Raw genomic sequence first — 23755 nt, 5'->3', positions numbered from 1 at the left:
CTCCCTTCACTTCCCTTGCCTCCGGAGCACCTTCCTAAGGTGCATGTAGAGCAATCGTCCCTTAGATACAGGCAGCGCTCTGTAAAAGCCAGCAACCACGTTAGCAAGACTATAAATTTAGGAAGGTAGCTACAGCCACTTTAGAATGACTTTGGTAGTCCAGTCTCCCAAACTTAAAATCTCCCTTAACCTAAATTTGGGTGTCACCTAGGATTAGGTAGCTTATCCGATAGTTATGTTTCCTCCTCTTTTTGTTATCGACTATCCGTTTTTCGGTGAATATAAAATTGATTATTTTTTAATCCATAGAATCGGCCTACGAAATCCCTTTATCTTCAAAATAACACATTTATAAACATAAAAATAGTCCGAGAAAACAAATACGCCCCAGGCATTCGCTGGGAATTCGTTCCAATCTCGGCTGTTTTCACGGGGCGCCATTTGCGCAAATCACATTTGCCGCGTTTCGCCTCATCCTTTCGACGTTTTTTTTTGCCTCATCCTCCCATTTCATCGCCGGGATATTCAATAATAAATACGTATTTCGTCGAGTTACCGACATTTCTATTTCTCTATCTCTTGCGTACACTTTATTATTTTCCTTTAAATGAGTGTTACACGAAAGGAAATAAGGTAACGTATATAAAGGAAAACCTACATGAAAGGATGCGTATGCGGCAACGAAAAGTAATCGGGCCGGTTTCCGAAATGCAATTTTGTATTTTTGTTTAATATTGCTTTCAGCTTCACAAAGTCTGGCGGAGAAAATTCGACATGTAATGAGGCTTAGTCGTGAAAAGTTCACAATAAATGGAGGGAAATGACTATAAATAAATCATTGGAAGAAGAAAAATGGATCAATTTTAATAACATTTATTGTAAATTACAAATGATTGATCCACAAGTTTAAGTAAAACACTCATTGTTATAAGGGTCAGGATCTGCTACTTGAGTTCGGAGGAACTTTGGCGGAATGTAGAGTTTAGATCCCTGCTCATGTAGGTATTGAAGACAATGAAAAAACTGACCAAACTGACCCCAGCTGCTGAGGTAATGTAGTATTGAGACAGTGTAACTGATGAGCGAGCTTACTGAGCCTGTGAGACTGTTGTGTATGGATTGGGGAGTCTGACACATTGGTTTTGGTGGAATCTGAAGAGCAGCTGCAAATATTGATGAGCGTTACACTGCTGTACCGGCATGGGCTTGGAAATAAACCCCTTAAATACCAAAACACTTATTTTCCATTCCATTTCCATCAACGTAGCTACTATTCAAACGTAAAGAGTTACATCTAGCTAGGAAGAAAATCGATCTATCGATCAGGAGACCCATTACAATGAGCAAAACAGGATTACTTAATATGCGCACACTCCTTTGGCACCTAAAACATTTGAAATGTGGCTCTACAGGAGAATGTAGAACAATTAGCCCAGAAATTTAAAAAAAAAGTTTCCTTTGATGTTTGGACTAAGTGTGCACTAGTGTTGTGCTCGTGGGTAATAATGACGGCCGTATGCTTGTGAATATGTTTTTATACGCGTTTCGTGCAAATGAGAACAAACCTTAAAGTAAATTACTTCTACCCATTTTGTTCATGATTATCCACACTTTTTAGTAAGCACAACGTACTTTCTTTCCGTCCCATCCGTCCAGTTTGCGCTTTTAAAACATTTATTACTTTATCCAGCCAACCAAATGCGCGAAAAGACAAACACAAACAAACCGCACGTAACGTTCTCCCCTCTGGCTGCGACTGTCGGCAAAAAATAAAATAAACAGAAGCAAAAATAAAAATCTGCATGCGCACGAAAGGAAAGCAATTAATTTTATTGCCATAGAGGCACGACATCTAGCCCAGTAAATAACTCTTCGACGTTGTCTGGGAGTAAATATTTATGTTGTATTTTTCATTCGGAATAATATCCGCAGGGGTGATTGCCGGCAGCATCGGAGGCGCACACACACATTCACACACGTGTACGACCTTAACAGGTGACTTAATGCAGTTTGTTGCAGCACACAAAGTCTGCACTGTAAATATTTGTAAAGTTTGCTGAGAGCACATAAATCGAGGCAGAAAATGCGTTCGTTTGTGGTTGATGATACTTCATATGGACATTGAAATGGAAGATGTATTTCAAGATCTTAAATTTGTGTTGCATGGAACCAATGTCGGTGCCACCACTTTATAGACGAAAGTCACCTTTTTACTTTCTAATATTTGGTATCGGCCTCATAAAATTTCAACTATTGTATTATAGGAGATGGGAAATGTAGGTAACATGAAGCAAAACCAGGCATATTTACAGTTGCAGTTAATGGAATTTAATAGTGCCTTTTCCTCTAGCCTTTGAGTCTGTATTTTGGGATTGTATTCTAGTAGTTTTTTCCCTTATCCTCTTGTCTTTTGCTAGAACGCGCAACCGAAAAAATACGATTTAAAAAAAAAACAAAATTTCAATAAAAAAAAATGACGCACGAAAGCACACTTCGTAGATTCTTTACCTTTCCAAAAGGCGCATCACTCTAATGAAAACAATAATTAAGTTAGTTAATTTTGGTTAATTTTAGTTGATTTGTAGATTTTGTAATTTTGTAAAACTAGACGATTCTCAATTGTAAATCTTTTCTTTCCAGATGGTAACCCGAACGAAAAAAATATTCGTGGGAGGATTATCAGCCCCCACAACCTTAGAAGACGTCAAAAGCTACTTCGAACAGTTTGGTCCGGTAAGTACCGTTTAAGTTATCATGTTGATGGCAAAATCAGTTTTTCAATAGATCCATAAAAGAGTGCCACATAAATCAAACTTAAAAATACAAACAAAACGTAAAAAACGAAGAGTCGTTTAACATCAAACCGCGGATCTCAAAACAAACGGTTATTGTTATTGCCCTTTTTATCTACGGCACTGCTGTGGGCCATATTTACGCCGTTATCGAATAGATTTGTGCTTCGCATCAGGATTTTTAACGGGCCGAAGATAAAACCGCTTTAAAGTGCCTAATGGTTTTTGTTTTTCAGGGACGGTGGCAAGCGTGTAAGTGCATCCAACAACTTTTTCTCGCATATTTATAAACTGTTGGAAAAAGATAGAGTAGCTTTGATAGGAGTATACAAAATATTTAATTGAAAAATTTGACCAGTTCGTCATCACTAATACGGTTTGGAGTTTTATGTTTTAGCGGCACATTTTCCTAAATGAAGCCCATCATCAAGTGTTCTAGTTCTAAGAATGTTTCCCTTAAGAGTTTACCAGAATGTGCTCAGCTGCCTCTGCATCTTCATCGGTGGCTGCCTATCCCAACAAAACGTCACATTCCTTTTGTAACATTCTTTCCTGGTAATTTTCGCTTTCCTATTATGATCGTCTCTTCGGTTGCTCCTTTTCAATAAGCACTGATCTAGATTATTAAAGATCACGTTATAAGGGAAGTTGTACTGGTTCTTGTGACGGTGATATCCGAGAGCAGCTCAAGAATACTGTGTGACCATAATACATTACAGTGTCCGAGTCTCCTAATTCATTCGTCTCCAGCGAGTGGTTTGTTAACTGAAGCAGTCGACAGACAACTATTAGTCTTTACTGAATGAAAAAAGTCGCTATAAATATTTCCGACAGTCGTAGATTTCCCGACCGCCGTTTCTGTGCCTACGTCTCTGGGTTAAAATTAAATTAATAATCGGTATCGTATCGAACCAGATGCTCCCAGACGCCGCTGCGGCACATTAAGTGTAGTTATTTACGTTTATTAGCTTTTTTAATTTGCTTATGGCGGTACGGTTGCAGGGAGCAAATTATAATTTTTTAAAGTCATCCAGTATGAGCAGTATTTATTTAGAATAAATTAAGGATCGTCAGTTTAAACTTTTGTTTTATTTCCGAACTTGACGAATACTGGAAATATAGGTAGCTTATTCGGGTAAATTTTTCTTCCATATTAATGAAAATCGAAATTTAGCTGGTTTTACACGTAACTTCTTCGAATAACAGGTATGCCAGGAATAAAATTATGTAAATTTACCTATTGAAGCAAAGTGTTTTAATTGATTGTGTTGCTTCATGACCGGTCCATAATATATAACATAAATGGCCATATTTTTGTCAAGCCTTCTAATTTCGTATCCAACACACAACATTGTTGCTCTGCACGAATGGCCCTAACTTCAAACTAAAGAGCGTGACGGATATAGTTAAAGTTTCGTTTCGTAAATTAAAAATGGAATTCGTTTGGAGACTTGAGTATTAAAAACTAGATTTGCAACACAATTACTGTTTTAGCAGAAAATGTCAGGCAGCAAAACTTTTATAGCAAAAGTTGTACACTATCGAAATTGAGTGGCGAATGCATTGTTATTTGCAAAGAGAAAGGTGGAAAATATAATAGCAGCGATACCTGGAAATATATATATATATATATATATATATATATATATATATATATATATATATATATATATATATATATATATATATATATATATATATATATATATATATATCTATTTATAGATGACAGACGTATTGTTGTTACTCCGCCATTTTGCAGTACTTATTGAAGTAACAACAACATCTATAAATTCCCTTTCCATTCCTGAGTACAAACAGAGAAGCTTAGTACTAACTGCTTATCAAACCCGTCTCAAAAAACCATAATCAATTCTTTATTTTTAAAAACTGTGTATATATGGCAATGTATTCAACCATTAATATATTTTGTATAGTGTGTGTATAGTCTGCAAGTCAGGGCTACAAAAATAAAAGATTATTTCTAATTTATATGTATTTTCACTATCCGCATTGACTGGACGAACGGATGATATCGTTTCCCTGCAGTATGCCCTATTATATTTAAAATCTTTAGAAGTTATTGACAGGGGCGATTGAAGTTACCATCACTGGTACCCCAGCCCGTAAAATTCAAAGATAAAACACAATAATCGGTCATGCATACTTAATAAAAACTTAAAAAAAAGTCCGATTATTAAAAACTATTTTCAAAAATTATATTTAGCCAAAAATCTTAGAATATCCTTAATAATTCTAGTAAGAAAAATAAATGTTTGTTTTTGAAGGCACCCAAATTATTGTGTTTTATTCGCACTTACACACACTAATTACACTTCTTAATAAGGAAAATGAAATTTGTCTTGCTCTTCACTTCGGCGGTATAAGCAAGCGACCTCAATTTTGTTTTCGTTGTTGTTATTTTTATGAAACGTGGTAAATTTTCTACCACAAAAAACACCGAAGCTGGGAATTAAAAACGAAAACGAAGAACAAAAAGCCGTAGATATATAAATCTACCCGCAGCAGTAAATGAATAAAGAATAACCTTGTTCCGGAAGCCATCAGCCAGGGAAAACGAATAATAGCCGAAAGAAATTTCATATTGGAGGGAAAAATATTGAAAGACAATTTGGTTTTTACTGTACGGGGGGTCCCTTTTATGGATCTCCGACACGCGTCGGGCCTACGAAATCGGCAAAAACGGGTCGGTATGCCGGGGGTTATTTTCATATTAATACGAAAATCTGGGGTATTTCGAATAGAAAAGCAAACGAATTATGATTTTGTGTCTACTTCCTACTAGCTATTATTTGGTCAGTAGACGTTGTGAGGCAATGATTACTACTCTACTACTGCATTCACTAAATAATCTTACAGAAAGAAATGATTTCATAATATAATCGTAATATCGTAATTTAAAAGTAGAAGCAAATTTAAGAGATACAAAAAAATTAAACTTATTCTGTGTTTACAAAACCCAAGTAATGTTCAGTTACATGTTAAAAAATACATTCTTCGTGACACTAAAATAAATAATCTTAAAAGAATCTCATAATTTAGAGACAAAAATTATACCAGGCTTGAAATTGATTCATGTTTACAATTTAAAGAAATATTTTTCTGACTTCCGATTATAAATTTGATGTTATAGAAAAAACGAATATTTTTACCCTAAAATGGAGACATTTATTTTTTTTACGTAAACAATTTCCCTGGCGCTATATTATATTTATTAATTCGTATAAAACAACGATTTACTCCTAATTGAAATATATATAGAGATATTTTTAAAATAGTATAAAGTCATTTTACATAATTGATGAGAATTTTTGAAGCATAATTATTAGGAAAGTTATAAAGTAGACAACCCAACCTGTAATAAATAATATCTCGCGGTAGGCAGTGTTGCGATATTGACAGAATTTTCCTTGAAATTTGGCTTTTAACGTTAAATAACCTGTTACATAAATATTTGTTATGTTTAACGCCTATTATGTCCACATTCAATGTTTAATAAACAAAATGTTTTGCACCGCAAATTTAACAATCGAGCTGTTGGCGGGACAAAACAACTTTATCGGATAAAGCAAGGGCGCATAAAAGCGTAACAGACTTTTATTAATATTTAATGCGTCATTTATCGTCAAATAAAGTGAAAACTTCGTAAACAAGTTTCGTACGAACAGGGTTTACATTTATAATTCCGACGAATAAGGGAGGAAAAATTCCCAGTACGGGCATAAGAGCGCTATATAAATATTCCCAACTCACACGATTCAGTTTAAGGTCCGAGGAAGTTTGTTTCAACTTTTCGCTTCTAAACTTTCGACTGATGTTCCAGAAAATATATTTCATTTTTAGTTTCTCCGCTGATATACAGCGACTGATTAACTTGGAACCTTTTTGTTAAATAAATTATGCCACGTTTTCTACCTACTTATAAATAATGCATATAAATTTTAGAAAATTTTTTAATTAATATTAGAAAGGTGGGGGTGCGGTGTTCCTTGTTGGAAATTTTAATATACTATGGTTCTTGGTTACTCCAAAAACCAAATTAAACCTCTTAAGGAAAGGAAGGAACACAATGATAACGAATTGCAGAAAGTTTTTAATAGCTATTTTTTGGACTCTGGTAATTTTTGTTACCTTACTTCCGGAGGGATGAAAATTATAAGTACAGAGATATTCTAAAAGTATCTTTATTGAGTCCATCATCTGGCTTAGGCTGCATAAATATTTTTATAGAAAATTTCACACAATAACCTTTGCGCCATTTTTTTTTGTAAATTCTAATTAAAATTAAAATTTCTTTATTCATGTATAAATATTCAAACTTTACATGTGTCACAATGCCAAAATGATCTCCACACACTTAATCTAAAAATTTTGAGAAAACACTGCCATAAAAATGCTATATCTGAATCTAAACAACAATTTTATTATAATTATTAAATTTATTAATTTTAATTAAAATGACAGGTGTTATTAAATGGCATGGCCTTTCTCTGCGTTTTTTATCGTCTATTCAAAAATTAATGTGTTCTCAGCATACTATCGACCACCATATACCTAGTAGATCATGGTGTGTATTTATAGCACCTCTAAATTATTACTAGACTAGGCACTTGAGCAACATCAGCTGATTGAAATGCCAAAAGGCTTCAATCATACGTATGTACCGTTTATGTAGTGTTATATTTCGATGAAGATTGTTCCACCATACTGGTGAGTACAGATCAAAACTCACAAAAGTGTCACTTTAAGACGATCGATCCGTTAAACACTGACATTTGGCATTTCTGATGGTCACGAAAAAACACAGCAGCACTTAGATAAATTTCTTCAGTCACTCGCTTGTTGATCATTCGCTCCGCTCGTGCCAAATCAAACTCGTGACTAAAATTACTTTATCAAACTTGTTTATTTTAGTTGCTCGTGGATGTCATATAAGATGGACATATTAAAATGGTGGTCAACATCAAACGTGAATATGATTACCAGGTTGTTTTTCAGTCGATAACATATTGCTATGTCAACTGCTGAGTGGATTCGACTAATTTAATGCGCCGTATTTTCATATAAGTTATCAGTATCATGGGGAGCGCACTGTTGTGGCATTTGCCATTTGATCCGTCTCTTCGGTTTTAATCAAACCGATATTGTTTGCCAGCTGGTTCTCGTACGTCTTAGGCGAAACGCGGGCTGCTTGCACTTGACAACCATATAAATTTAATGCGAATGTTTGCCGGAGCGATTTAGAGATTCAAATTGGTGTCTCCGGGCTAAGCGTTTGTTTATGTCATCAGCTCTCGGTTCCTGCAATCTGGTGGGGGAGGACAAGCTCGTTTGTCTTTCCTGAAAAACAAAATTTTAAGTCTCATCGCAACGGTTTTACGAGAAGCACAATAATATCGAAACTTTTTGATAATACTCCGTTTGCCCGCTCCTTAATTTCAGTAGTTGCGTCTTCATTAGAATTAGACTTTTAGAATAACTTTGGTATCGAACATTAAATAGCAGGATCACTCTTCTGCGGCTCTTTCTTTGTGATTAGAATACGACGAAGGCGTGGCGGCTAGTTAGATTCAATTTTTTTTATTTGCTTGTAGGATACCACGAAAATACCGAGAAGGTGAAGGTTCTTCTTGTTCTGACATTTTATTAAACAACCACTCGTATATAACCACCGTTTTTAAATTTCTCATCTTAAATACCAGCGATTCTTTCTCGTCTTAATTTTTGTGTTTTAAGCGACCATCCCTTCTAAACAAACAATATTTGATTACTATATAAACACTATTAAATGTCCTTAAAGAGAGACTTGTGTTAAACATCTCATTGTAAGACACGTGGATTAAAAATAAAAAAGCATTTTACGCTGTTTGTTAAAATACGCTACTTAACGTTCATTAAGTAGTACTTTACTTTCATAAAATAAAAAAACAACAACAATTATTTATTTATAAATTTTAGTGTTGACCTATCACTACCATTAATTCTGTGTAAGGTTTTATAAATTAAGATTTTGTATTCTCTCGCTAAAAATAATTACTTGAAGCAAAATATTTACTCATAACCTTGCATTTGACAACCTTGTTATGTAAATAAGTAAATAACTATTGCTCATGTTGAGTGTTGCTGAATTGATTATATCATGATTTTTGGAGAAGTTGTATTATTTTGTGGAGTAAATTAATCGCTTATACCTTTCAACAGGAGTTAGGAGAACGGGGAGTAGTTATTGATCGTGTTTAGGAGGGTGTAGTTAAGCTTTCATTTTTATCAATGACCTCAATTACGTATTTTATACTTGGTTTATCGCATCCACCACTTTGTCAATATCAGGGAAATAAATTCTAAGTAGCAGTATGAATTACGGTAACAAGTAGAAAATTACAAGAATGACTACACGCCGACTTCACTCCTCTCGTTATGAATATATTATTTGGATCTCCATGATAACAAGATGTGCTACGTAGGATGGCGACATGTTTGCGATTTCAATTATTAGTGTAAAAACTTTGCGAAGAAAGATTTTGTACATTAACCAAGTCCTTCGAGAAAAATATTTTATAGGAAACCACTATTTATGAAAATAAGTCGATATAAATGTTTCTCTTAAATTTATTTCTTTAAAAAGTGAATTGTTCTCCCAATTTTAATTAGTCTAGGTTTTTTTTCGCACGTATTTTAAATATTCAAAGGCATTTTTTGGTGCACAATATTATTTCTTCAAAAATAAAAATAAAAATTGTGTTCGAAATTCGCAGTAAATTTTATTATTATAATTATAATAAAAAATAGTTTGTTTACACCGTGGTTTTCAATCAACGTAGTTTTCCTTGTGTATTGCATTGCATTGTATTGCTTCATAACAGCGTGCTTCGAAAAATATGCGGAGATGCTTGGTTTCTACGAGACGGGGTGTTCAATACTAAAAGAAAGAATGTGCGAAAATGCTTGCGTCATAAACTTCAGCAATTCAGCTGATGTCGGTCATTTTCAACGAGACTAAAGGAATGTGTTAATTTTGTAGAACTAAATTTATTGTGACCAAAAGTGTCAAAAAAATATTCACGAAAGGATTTTTTTGTTAATTAGAGCACCTCCCGAGTCTGTACTGGACTTCACAATTTTAATTTAGTTGAAGCAAAATTAGCGTTTGATTGTTATAAATCAACTTATTGTAAACACCCATTTTTTAGATATTTATCCCCTTATCTTGGAAACTAAGTATTTCCGGACCTATGTTTATGTTAACTGTTTTCCTTTTTTTGGGAAATGTAACATCGTTGGCGCATGTTTTTTCAAACCAAACATCGATCGTTTCTTGTCAATAATACTTTAGGTACTACTTTCGTGGAAGAATATTGGGTTTTTTGTATTAAATGGAGGTTTTTTTCTCGTAACGGCTATAGAGACCTAAAAATACTGGTTAAGGCTAATTACAAAATTGTCCATCTACTTATGGTAAGAAATAATACCTAAAACTACCAATAATAATTCTCAAAATTAACGCAACATTTCGGAATTAGTAGCAACCATCGTTCAACAAAGTATCAATAATTATTCATCTCCGCTTCCAAAACTCACCGAATCATATTTAATGGGGGGGTAAAACATATCATTGTGAAACGTTTCTCGTCCAGCCCTGCCGAGCAAACACTACATAATTCAAACGCCGCTAATGACTGCTTATCTCCTGCACGAGATGGATGCACGCCCTCCTTCGAGACGGCGGTTATAAATGACGGGCCTTTGATACTTCGAATCGCTGATGAGCTGGAAATCGTCAGGACTTAATTTGACGCGGATTTATTTTAAGCGATTTTTTATGTGGACCAGAGCGAGAAACAATAGCGACCCGATAGCAATTGATTGGTTCCATAGAGATGGATCGGCAATAATTGAATAGATGGAGCTTTTTTAATTAAACTCTGATTTTAGACTGATCGGTGTGTTGCGAGTGAGATTTTTCCTAAAACTTGTGCTTCTGCTGTGGCGCATTTATTTAATTTTTGGGTACAACCTGAACAAATTGCCCTAATATGTCACAATGCCATAACGACAAGTTGACCGACAGCAGCAGTAACTGAATTCGGATAATACGATGCCCACTAAATGAATTCATTTTTACTTTTTTTTTTGCTCACGTCGTGTAAATTAAACATTGAGCTCCAGGGAGTATACTGGGATATGTTGTTCATGTTACAGTTTGATGTAAAAAATCGAGTAAATAGACCTATATTAAACCTAATTACCATACATTTCTATTTTTTTTTTGTAGATTAAGTAATTTAAAATATAACTTAAAAATTTTGATTTGTATGAAACTAAGTTTTATGTTTAACGAAATTTGAAGGGTATATTAAAAAGTTTGCATATTATTTATAATTCATCCTTCGAAGATCGTGCAAATCAACTAAAAAATGTTAAAATATAGTTTGCAAAGAGTATAGGACTACGTGAGTATCGTAGTGAGCACTAACAGTGCTCGTCAAAATCTAAATGCGGAACACTTCTGCGCCGATCATTCATTCAATCATATCATATCTTTGCTCCAAAAAAGACAATCTGCATGGTTATACCAACATAATGTGTCATACAAGTTCTAGTCTTTTTCTACCACAAATATTTTTTCAGCCTTAATAATTGTTAAAGTTACTTGAAATCAAAAACACTTTTATTGATCTAATTTATTTAGATTCTGAATCTTAAAAACACTTACCAAGGACTCAATAGTTGCCGAGTGGCATAATCGTATCTATTCTATCCAGTTGTAGGTGACACGTAGTGCGTGAGGGTTTCCCCTTGTCGCTGTTTTTTTTATCATTCACCTTTATTTCTTGCGGCTTACGCCACCCATGTAATGCTCAGGCTGCTATACTCCAGTAATCGCCCAATAAAACGCGCAGTTTTAATACAGCTGCGCGGAATAGGCCAAGAAAGCATTGGCAGAGCTCGCAATTATCAGATTTTGTTACTCATAACTCCTGCCCAAAAAAGCAATCTCGAAAAGTTTTCCTGAACTTACATAGCTCTGCTTCGGAAATATCCTTTACCCGGCCGATAAGCAGTTTAGTCGTGACTACCAATTTTATTGCCGCAATTACGCCAGTCACCTCATCTAATTAAAGTTACGAATCTGGATTCAAGCTTTAGCTATTCGTTAGGAACAACGGAAAGAGTTTAAGAAGAGGCGGTTAAATCGATGTTATGTCATTTCCATATTAACAGGCCTAAGGGGATTTTTCCCTTAATCCGGAAACTAGTCGAGGTCACTCGGGAACTGGTAAATTTGTTTTAATGGCCCCAGGACAACTTGAAAAGGCACTTTCCTAATGGGGATTTAGTTGGTGCATAATTTAAAAGTTGCCGGAAGTTTTTCCGAAGGAATTATTCGGGACTTTCGCCTAATTATAAGTGTTACTTGCCAAAGAACGTTTTTAGATGCAACACGTAAGGCATAAAAAAAATGCGAATAAAGCGCCAGACATTGCCACATTGATGACAATGCTCTTTCTTGGAACTGATTAGAAATTCTTTGAAAAGAAAAATTCGAATTTGGTCCCGTTGAAATTTGATAAATTGAAGAATTAATTAGCATTATATCAATGCACTCTAGTATAACATGTTTAGACTATAGTGTTGTGAAACATCTTCGAAGGTCGAAGTCGCCTCAAAACGTATAAAAAAAAGAAACTTTCAGTAGCCATGGCTTAACGGTAATTTCTGGAGGGAAACATCGCCTGCATTTTATAAGTAACAGGACTTTCAATTAATGGAACAGTTTACCCCCAGAAGTTGTGTGTGCGCCGAACTTGTCTGTATTGAAACGTCGCTTGGACAGTGTATTGTTTCACAGCAATAACTAAATGTTTACTATATGTGCTGTGTTACTAACTATCAATGTGCATAATAGGTTTTCCTCTGCACTTTATTCTTAGTAATAATAATAATAATAATAATAATAATAAAAATTTGAGCAGATGAATAAGAATGACTGTAGTAGCTATAGCATTATTTCATTAGTACCTAAAATTATCAGTTAAATCATTACCAGTAGACTTAGACTATTTGCTGAGATTTGTTTTTGATTTGGGCAATTTTCCATTAGCTATATAAACGTACCTATAGCTTTGGAGAATGACTGCACACTAATGCACCGAACATTTTTTAAGCAAGGAATGGTATGAATCATGGATGTGATCTCCCACCGTGGCTGTTTAACGTTCATGGAGGAAGAAAAATTAGAACTAAAATTAAATCTCACTTAAACTGATGTTATGATTGTAATCGCGAAAAAATCAATAATAAACCTCTTAAAGCTAAGAAAAGTCTAAAAGGGCTTAGACATTAGAACAATAAATTAAACCTGTAATATCATTATCTATAACCAAACACAGAACCTGGAGGAAGACTACTTCTTCAGGTATACAGGCAGACACCACCTACCTGCAGCGTCCGTGAGGTAGGTCATCAAAGGAATGAGTAGGGCAAACCAAGACCTGTTTTGAGATAAATTAAGGAGAGATAAGATCTAGAATTCTTTCTGAGTCTTATTTATGGTGAATTAATTTAATTTTCTTGAAGTGTTTTAACTAACGGCATATCATTATCTACTACATTTCTATTCCTGAACACCCAATAGAGTATTTACGCAAATGAGTTGATCGTTCCCCTAGTCAGGATTTGCAAATAGTGTTTGACCTCCCTAAAATGTAATTTTCTTCACACGGAGGAATATAATGTGGTCGAAATTAGAAAAAACGTTTTCGCTGTAGACAAAGCGCCATTTGCCTAAAATCCCTTTTCCAAACTTTATTATCCACTTAGATTCGTCATACCCTTATCTCGGAAAATAATTAGAGTTGACATTCTCGTCGCCTCTCGCATCAATTCTCTGTCTTGTATCCTAGTGACTTAGGTCCCGTTTTAAGGGTCCCGAAACTGTGGCTGGTGTCCGCCTCCACTAGATCGGTTGGATTTACTGGCATCTATACGGGCCTACTCCGAGATTATTCCGACTCAACGTGTCACCCCTAGAAGGTTATCACTGTCCGTCTTTCCTGTTTTCATCCTCCTAAATGGGGCGGCAATAAATGTTGCCCTTGTTTCCACTATTTTTCGAGTTTCGCACTGGGAACGGAATGTCCGAGATCTTTCTTTATTACACTTGCAATATAACTTATGGCGAAATTAGTTTTACTGCACTTATATTAGTGAATCCGATTTTTTTTGCATAACTTGTAAATATGCTCTTGTAACCATATTATGTTTCCATTTTGGAGAATGATTCGTTTTTTTAACCAAGACTCTTTCGATCAATGAGACACCGGAAAAATCACCTCCCTACAATTTAAATTTACATATTTTATTTAAAAATTAAACGGCCAATTGATCTCATTAGTTAAAAAACAACCGTGTCAACTATTTTGAACAAATTCCCAGCAAGAAATATAGTAAGCTGGATAATTCATTAGTTCTTATTAAATCAGATGTTAAAAGTCTGTGCACAATTTACTGGGACCCAATGAAAACTAATCCGAAAGTAGGAATAATTCCAAAAAACTCTTCTATTATTTGAAGCCAAAATATTTAATGCGGTTTCCTGTTACGTGTGTCAAAAACCACCTTTATGTATATTTGGTTGAGGTTTTCCAATAGGGAAAATTTCTTATACACCTTCCATATTAAAAAATTATCTCTGCAGAGCATTATGCAAGGAATCAGATCCGTTTTGTGGTTCCAAAAGCAATTTTCCCAAGTCTCTTCCACACACCGTTTTCTCCTTTTCATCGGTGACATTCTTTCGAATCTGCAATAAGCCAGCCAGGTTCAGTGAGGCGGACAGATATAACATAATATGTAGTCACAAGCGGCAAAATGAAATCTAGAAGACGATACGGCATTGCCCATATTCGTCGCTGTACGAGTACGAGGATCGGATGCCGCGGCGGCGTGCACTTTTTTCAATTCCGCTTTTTGCTTTTCGCATTTGAATTAAAATCATAATATTAAAGTTTCCGCATCTGCTTTTGTAGATACAGCAATGGGAATGCGAGTCTTCCTGAAATATAAAATATCTGATTCCAGACTGGTCCAAAACCACATCCATTGGGTTAGTTTTGGTTAGTAAATCTAAAAGTGATAATAATAATAATAATAAGAATAATAATAATAATAGGAAGAATAATATTAATAATAAGAATAATAATATTGAAAATAGGTTGTTTACTCCAAGTGACGGTGAAATGTAAAATAAAGGAAATTTCGAATTGCCAATTAGCATTAATATAAAGATTCTATAAACAAGATACCAAAGGAACAAACTAACAAAACTAAATATAAGTTGCACATGAAAAGATACCGACCGATGCTCTGTTAATCAAGTTAAAACTGGAGGGTTGTCTAATACTGCCCAATATTTAATATTTCAATGTAGTTTATTAGCTGGTTTTACTTGGCCTTTAGCATCTTTAAACTGCTTGTTTCAGATTCTCTTGTAATATTACCAAGGTGGATCATGTTGCTGAATGCGTCCAAGAGTCATCACTTTACGCTAACGGTTGAAATGCTCTTAATTTGAACTAAAAAATTACTCGCTTCATTCTGCCATTCGCCATCAGAAACTGTTCTCAGTTTCCAAGAAACCCAGTTTAAGCGCTGCTTTAGCTGCAACACTCCCTCCCAATTTAAATATTTCTTTGTAATTTGGTAATATAGTTTTTACTTTTTAACATATTATGGTTGGTAAAGCCATTCTCCCTATTTTAATTACTTTTCACTTTTTAAATTCTTTTTTTTTGATCCAATTGTTTTTAAAACTTTTTTCAAGTAAGTTAAGTAATGTAATTAATGTAATGTAAAGTTAAGTGTTGTAAAATGAATGCCGTTTGGTATGTTTGTCACTTCGTGGGATGTTGTGCATATATTTATTATGCACTATGTACTACCGATACTACGCGGTGGCTCCAAGCCACCTAAAATATTTTCTGATTACTGTACAATGGCAGGAGTGTTACAAAAATTGGGTTTAACAATAAATCTTAATTAATTGTGACATTTAGAGGATAAACGCATGTGTCTTGCGGCGTTTGAAATGCATTTTCCCGAAAGTAAAAGGAGGTTGTCGTATAGCTACATAAAAATATACCAGGTGACATAAGAAAGTGGGAACACTCTATAACTTTTAAACGGCTCGAGATAGCGATTTGAAATTTGGAAGGGTTAACGTAGACTGAATGTCCAATTTTTTGACAATATGTAATCAATGCAATCACTTTCGCGTCTCTATCGAATTGACCTATCGCGATTTGCGGGAGTGCGCTTCGGTCCCCGATTTTAGGTTCCGTACGTTGTGGGTATTTGAGTCGTTAAATGTATAAAAGAATTAACTAAGTTAGTTGGTTAGCCTTGCAGCAAATTCAAAGGAGAAATAATTCAAAGAAATATTAAAATATAGTAATTTATTGGTTAGTTGATTGTGGTTAAATTTAATTGTTTTTGGTTAGTAGCTTCCAGAACGCCCCTTGCAGTAAATTCAAAGGAAAAATAATTGATAATAAGACTATTTTTATCTCACTTAAAAAAAATCGATAGTTTAAAAAAATTCAAAGAAATATTATAATATAATAATTGATACGCTTTTAAATGTACATCGTCTACATGTTAGAATTCTTTTTTTTCCAAAATTAAACCGAAGCCCGAAATTAAAACCATACAAATGCAATTTATGAAATTAAATGTAATATTTATTGTAGATTGGTAAAAAAATATATACCATAGCAATACAGCAATAACGCAGCAGTATAATAATTAAATAAACAACTCTTTGCTTTTTGAAAGTTTGTATATACGCACTAGAAAATAGCCATTGAGCGGGTATATACAGGGTGACATAAGAAAGTTGAAACACTCTATTACTTTCAAACTGCTTGAGATAGCGATTTGAAATTTGGATGAATTAATATAGGCTGAATGTCTAATTATCTTTAAATTAAATTAATCTTTAAATAGCACAACTTATATTTTTTCGCATTTTTTGATTCAGTAGGATCGGACTGTTTTTCTATTTGTTTTTGTTTTTTTTTAAATTTTTATTTAATTTTTGAAAATTGTGTCTAAAAGGCTGTGACCATGATAAACACTATTAACCGAGTCACCCGATCATGGGAAAAGTTGTAAATAAAACTTTTCTTTACCTGTCTAATGGCAAATAGCATTCAATTTAATGAACCATTAATTTTTTAGGATAACCTAGTTTCTTCAAAGAGCACCCTAGTGGGAACAAAAACTTTTCAAAACCGGTACTTTTTTTCAACATTCTGACACCAAAATTTTCAAAATCCGTTAAAAAATAAGCTCACAGGGAGGAAAAAACCAGATAAGTAAATACATTTTTATAAAAACAAGATATTACTTAGGTGGCTTGCTTCTATTCATCATCAAGTAGGCATGATTGAAAATTCTGACAGTTTATACATTTTTATCTGATTATCGATTTTGGAAAACAATATTCAATTTACAAATGGAGAAAAAGTTGATATGTTTCTTATGTACGGGGAATGGAGAAAAACTCTCGACAGGCCCGCGCATTGTATGCAGCCCGCTATCCGGGACGTCGCCTTCCTGCAAATTCTTTCTTTAGAAAGCTGGAATTGAAAACGAGAAATCCACAAAATAATCGACTTGATAATTTTATTTTAAGTGAAGTAATGAAAATCAATGTTGCGGGATACGTCGACGTAAAAATTAAAAAAAAAACAAAAAAAAAAAAGAAAAACCATCCTATCCTACGTAGAATGATCTCTTGAATCAAAAAATGCAAAAAAAAAATAGATTGTGCCATTTAAAATTTGTCTGTCGTTTCCGCTCAAACCGGAAGAGCAAGCATTGACTACTTATTGTTAAACAATTGGACATTCAGCCTATATTAACCATTCCAAATTTCAAATTGCTTTCTCAAGCCGTTTAAAAGTTGTATAGTGTTCCGACGTTCTTGTGTCACCCTGTATATACCCGCTCAATGGCTATTTTCTAGTGCGTATATACAGACTTTCAAACAGCAAAGGCTTGTTTATTTAATTGTTATGATGCTGCGTTATTGCTGTATTGCTATGGTAAATATTTTCCCAGTCTACAATAAATATTACATTTAATTTCATAAATTGCATTTGTTTGGTTTTAATTTCGGGCTTCGGTTTAATTTTGGAAAAAGGAAACAGAATTCTTACATGATGTACATTTGAAAACGTATCAATTATTACATTTTTATATTTCTTTGAACTTTCTTAAAACTGTCGATTTTTTTTTTCAGGTGTGCGGAAAGGTGCGTTCTGGAAAATACTAACCGAAAACAAACCAATTTAACTTAGCTAACCAACTAGCTTTTCTATATTTAACGACCCAAATACAATAACCCAAAAACCCAGAACATACGGCATCTAAAATCGGGGACCGAAGCACACTCCCGCAACCGCGAGGGGTAGCTATAGGTCAAATCGATAGACGCGATGCTATGGGAGCGGCCCTCAAGTAAATAATAATCGGCGGCGAGACATTTATCTTCAGCACCTGCATGCTAGAAAACACATCTGGCGCGTAGAAACGACGACCGCCGGTCTACTATATACTCGGGCGTTCCCCATTGCCATTTGGCCCCCACTCGGCGTCGTCGCCGCCGTCGAAGTATTTTGCTTTGTTAGTTAAGGACCGCTGACTTTGGTTAATTGGTTTATTAAATAGATGTTTGAGTCGAAAACGGAAGATGATTTAAGACGATCTTGACACACGACAACTATGTAATGTCAACGTGAAACTAGGCGAACTTCATCTTCATCATTCTTTTCATATATATTTTCAAAATTTCAATTCTGAACACCGAAGTAAAAAGCGTAAATTATAAAAGAAGCGACACAGTTGAGGAAGCACTGATCTGTCTTCTTCACTGTGAGGTAAAAATGGAGACATCTTCCCCTTTTTTTTAGTAAATCCACTTAAATCTATCCGTTGCAGTTCATAGTCCAGTCAAAATCAAACTATCCAGTAAGACAACACTTTATAATTGATCATAAGACTAAAAAATGTGTAAATCATTAAAAAATTACCAAAATCACAGTTATACGAGGTGTGTGTGTGTAAGATAACTTTTGTCATTGGGAGGGCTACGTACATCCGATCTTCGATATTTTTTTTTGTTATGTTGGAACACATGTGTATAGCATATATTCACAGTTTCAGCCAATTTGCACGTTTACTTTTTTGTGAGACATGTTTTGTGCGCTCGGCGATTTGTGCTTGCATAAAATTTTGTGTAAAAAGTGGAATAGAGTGCTGCAAAACACTTCACTATGTTGACAACGGCATATGGTGAATCTACTTTAAGCAAAAAAAATGTTTATAAGTTTATAAGTGGTACAAGGTGGCCGACAAGACGCCGATGACGAACCTCGCTCTGGACGCCCCAGGACGTCAATAACTGATGAAAGTGTTGAAGAAGTGAAACAAATGGTGTTCAAAAATCGTCGAATCACTATTACGCAAGTGGTTGAAGGCGTCGGCATCTCTATTAGCTCGTGCCATGCAACTTTCTCCGTTGTTTAATTTTGAACAAAAGCGCCATCGAATGAGCATCGCCAATGATGAAACCAAAGCGAGAAACGCCAAGACCTGAAAAAGCACCCCAAGTTTAAAGAAATGTCAAGGTTAGTTTTCTTTGATTATCGTGGCGTAGTACATCTAGAGTTCTTACCACCAGGTCGTACTGTCAATATAGAATATTAACTTGAAGTTATGCGCCGTTTGCTAGAAGCAATATCCGGAACAACTGACAAAACAGAAACCAAACCACAATCATGCCTCAGCCACTATATTCACCGGATATGGCTTCCTGCTACAAAACTCATGAAAGAAAGGAAGTTTGGAACGATTGAAGAGATAAAAAAACACTGGAAGAACTCAAAGCGATACGAGAAAGTGATTACCAGAAGTGTTTCGGGTATTGGAAAAAACGTTGGCAAAAGTGTACTATATCTAGGGTAGGGGGGGGGGTTTCTTAGAAGGGGACAACATTAATTGTGATAAATAAATACTTTTTGATAAAACTTAGAAGTCACTTTACTTTTTGAACACAACTCGTACAAGGCCCGTGAAAATAATCCTTATATGGTCTTCATCTTCCAAAAACAAAAAAAAATTGGATTTACTTGAGAAACTCTACCTAACCAGTTTACGTAAGAATGAGTGATCCAGGATTTTTCAAAGATTGCATTAAATCCTTTCGTTAGACATTCTAATAGTCAAAGAACGGTCAGTAAAGGCATATTATTTTGTGATTTGTTGTGGTTTAAATCGTAAATTTCAAGTTTGTATGAGAATGAGAAAATCCTTTTTTTCCTTTTATTTTAATATCGAGAGAAATTTAGAAAAAATATATTTCAAGTAAACTCTAAAAGTTTTAAAATCAGAAGCATTTATATAAAAACATGCATAATTTTTACATTTATTTAAAACTATGTTCCTCTTTAAGAGAAATATAATAACTTAAAATATACTATATTTATTACGATATTTCGCAATCAAAAACAAACATAACTCAGACATCTAGAGTGATAGTTCAGCGTTATAAGTTTTAATAAGTTCATGACCTACTATGGTAATTTGTTAATACCGAATGTGCATTATCCAAGTAGGATATTCTTTAACTCTAGTATCGTTGCGCAGTAGGTGTGCGTAAAATCAAATCAAATACACATTCACCAAATGAAGCAAAATTATGTTTTATTTATAATTCTGCCAACTAAAGATTTATTTTGTTGCTGCCATCGTTTTCTTAATAATAATCTTCAACTAGAAAAAGTCAGTAAAATACATTTAGGATTTTGTACCTGCTATATACACGTCGGAGAGAATATTGCGCGTTAAGAGATATTGCTAGGGGGAAATGATGCACTTGTTTTGTGTCCAATAGCAAAACGTTGCAAATTAAGTTCAATATTTATTGAAAAAAATGATTTACCTTAAAAATTCTAAATCCAAAAGAGGTTCTTTCAAGTAACTGTGTGCTGCTGATAATTGCGAACATCGATTGTCACACAGATGTACCATTAGTTAAATTGCGAATTTGTTGAAACAATACTTGGAATATGTGACTCCCTATACAAAATACTTTTACAATATTTCTAATTATATTTTTCTAGATGTGTAGGTACGGTTTTAACACGTCAGTTTTATATCCCACGGATGCGAGCCACTTTGCACATTTCCGGGATATTATGCACGGGTTTGGGAGCAATCGAATGTTTTCGGAATTAGCGCACGGTTTTTTAAGTCCTTCCTGCGCTCTGCTCGTGCCAAATAAACTCGTGACTCAAATTCCGTTTACCACACAGAGGATTTACGAGCACATCTTTATAGTAAAAAAGCCTTCTTCCAAAGTAAAAAGTATTTCCTTAAAATCTTTATACTGAATTCTGAAATGCCTTGTATAATAACTAACGGACAACAGACTTCCGTCCTGGAGATGCTTTCAAACTTCCTTATTTACTGGTCGACCAAATGACAATCTATGCAATATCTGATTTTCTAATTTGTGATCGTTAATTAGAAAAGTTCCTACCTCGTAATCGATCATTTGACGATAAAACAAAAACCAGGAAATCGCATTATTTTTTATCTATTTCCGCATTACCAATCTGTCCGAACGTATCCGATCTAGTCGTCCATAAATCTCGGAAAGGAAAAACGTCTTCGATACTCCCCCTGCTGTCGCCACCGGTTTTATTGCCCTAGAAATAGAAAGGGAAACGCAAAATAAGGTTACCGTATTGACGAACGCGCCCTTATTTCTTTCGCGGCGGGAAGGTAGGGGAGGAAAAGCGATGCGATAGTCGTGACAAAAGGGGATTTGTTTACTTATATTCCTGGGGTATAATCTGACGGAAAGCCGAGACATTGAAAAATTAACGGAAATTGTCGAGTGATGCCCATCCTACGCTGAGTTATGGGTTACGAAATTAGATACGTCAAAGGTTACGTACCGCGTTAAATTGTATTTGGAGCATCGGCTGGATTGGAGATTATTGGAAAAACACCAAGTGTGATGTTTTTATTAGGTATTTGCAACAAATGGTTTTAGAGATAAAGGTCAGTAAGTTTTTTTAAAATGCGACTCCTATTATTGGCATCTCGACGACCAAAGCGGTAAATTTGCTCATTTATAAATACGGTGTCTTATTTGGCACAACAAAATTTTCTTAGTGCTAAAAAAACGAGTGAGTAAATTGTTAAAACGATTCACAAGTGCTACGATTTAGTGTAAAACAGATATTTCCTATATCTGTTATCTGAATGACCACTTCTTAATTGACATAGCAAAAAATGTTTTAAATAACATAACAATGCAATTATAGAGTGTTACCTATCATAAGTTAATAATAATATGTATTTTATAATAAGTTATTATGCGCCTGTGATGTGCAATTTACCTATAATCCTCTTCGAGGAATATCCGAATACGATACTAAGCGATTCGGGGAATCCCAATAATATCGACTCCATTTGGTTCCCAGAACGACGCGACAGCGACGTAACTCACAATAATAAAAAATAAATATAAATTTCATGGTATTTTTAAAATTATTTCGGTCAATTCAATTGACCGGTCAATTGACACAAACAAAATTTGACCAGTCAATTTCAGAATCCTAAATACAACAGAAACTGTGGGTGGAACCAAGTTTTCACTTTTCACATAATGTTTAATATTAAAAAACACTGGCTGGACGTTGAGATAAAGAGAGTCTAAAACTGACGTATTATTTGCAGAAATTTTCAAATTTTACAATTTTTGTTATACACAGTGGTAAAGAAGACAAAGCATTTTTTTTTAATTTCAACCATGTTTTATCACTTTTTTGAAATATATGCCCTAAAAGTATTCGGACATTATTTGATATTTTATCCGTTCCTGAATGTCTTTCAATTAGGCGTGGGGGTGATTTAACACTTTTTTATCTTTCAATAAGTTTTGTTCACTGTGGACCAAACCCTAAGAATCAACCTATAAAAAATATACAAGGATCCAAGAAAAGCATATTTTTCAACTATATATATATATATATATATATATATATATATATATATATATATATATATATATATATATATATATATATCGTCAGAGTTAAAAAAAAGTAGATAATCTAGCAGGAATGCAGAAAGGAGGCAACAATATTCCCAGGTAAATTATTGAAAATCTGTTGAACTTTATCTTCTTTATTCTTTTTTTTTAGATAATTTTCAGAAAGAAAACACAATTTTAAAGCTTAATGATTTTTCGGACAATTTTTGCAGTAGTCAAAAAATGTTAAGTTTATTTGGATTAGTATAATTTGCTCAAACAAGTTTACCCTGCTACAGTGCATTCGGCTTCGCGAGAATTGGCGTTTTTATCGTTGATAATATCCGAAAGCAGGTTTGCGAGAAGCGCTAAAATAATAAAGAAGAACAAAATTGTAGTACTCTCTTTGCATATTCCAACGATTCCTTAACTGCAAATATCACACACCAATTTTTCTACGTAGATGTTACACCACATTCTCTGCTGTTATAGTTACGTGCCCCCTAAGCAGGTATATCAATTGAAATATTCATCGCAATTCGGAGCATGAACGTTTTCATCTACGAGACAGTTATTTTAATATTAAAAGGTTTTTGCATCTCTACGGGACTCGGTGCTTTGGCTCTCGAATTTCTTCCGAATACGCTAAATTTTAATCGTAGCGTTCCAATGGGAAATTATCAAGCGAGACATAAAACTCTAGAATTTTTAACGAGTAGAATGCGATTTCATTTTTTAAAATTATTTTGATCTACACCCAAATTAGATTCGACACTTAAAATCGATGAAATCCCTAAACGGACGCAGGCTTTTAATCACCACAAAAATAAAAAAG

At 34.3% G+C, this 23755-nt stretch overlaps 1 protein-coding gene across 2 annotated transcripts in view; it reads left to right on the top strand.

Moving 5' to 3' along the window:
* LOC132702933 (RNA-binding protein Musashi homolog Rbp6) overlaps nt 1–23755 on the top strand; it is an 838217-nt gene that overhangs the window by 547193 nt on the left and 267269 nt on the right. For both annotated transcript variants that reach the window (XM_060671809.1, XM_060671808.1), the window contains one exon: nt 2641–2733. In XM_060671809.1, the coding sequence (XP_060527792.1) occupies nt 2641–2733 (93 nt within the window). The remainder of the gene's footprint in view (nt 1–2640; nt 2734–23755) is intronic.

The sequence above is a fragment of the Cylas formicarius genome, unplaced genomic scaffold (assembly GCF_029955315.1).
Source record: "Cylas formicarius isolate icCylForm1 unplaced genomic scaffold, icCylForm1.1 PGA_scaffold_6__28_contigs__length_40554024, whole genome shotgun sequence".
NCBI classification, from domain to species: Eukaryota; Metazoa; Arthropoda; class Insecta; order Coleoptera; family Brentidae; genus Cylas; species Cylas formicarius.
This window is presented reverse-complemented; position numbering and strand designations above follow the sequence as displayed.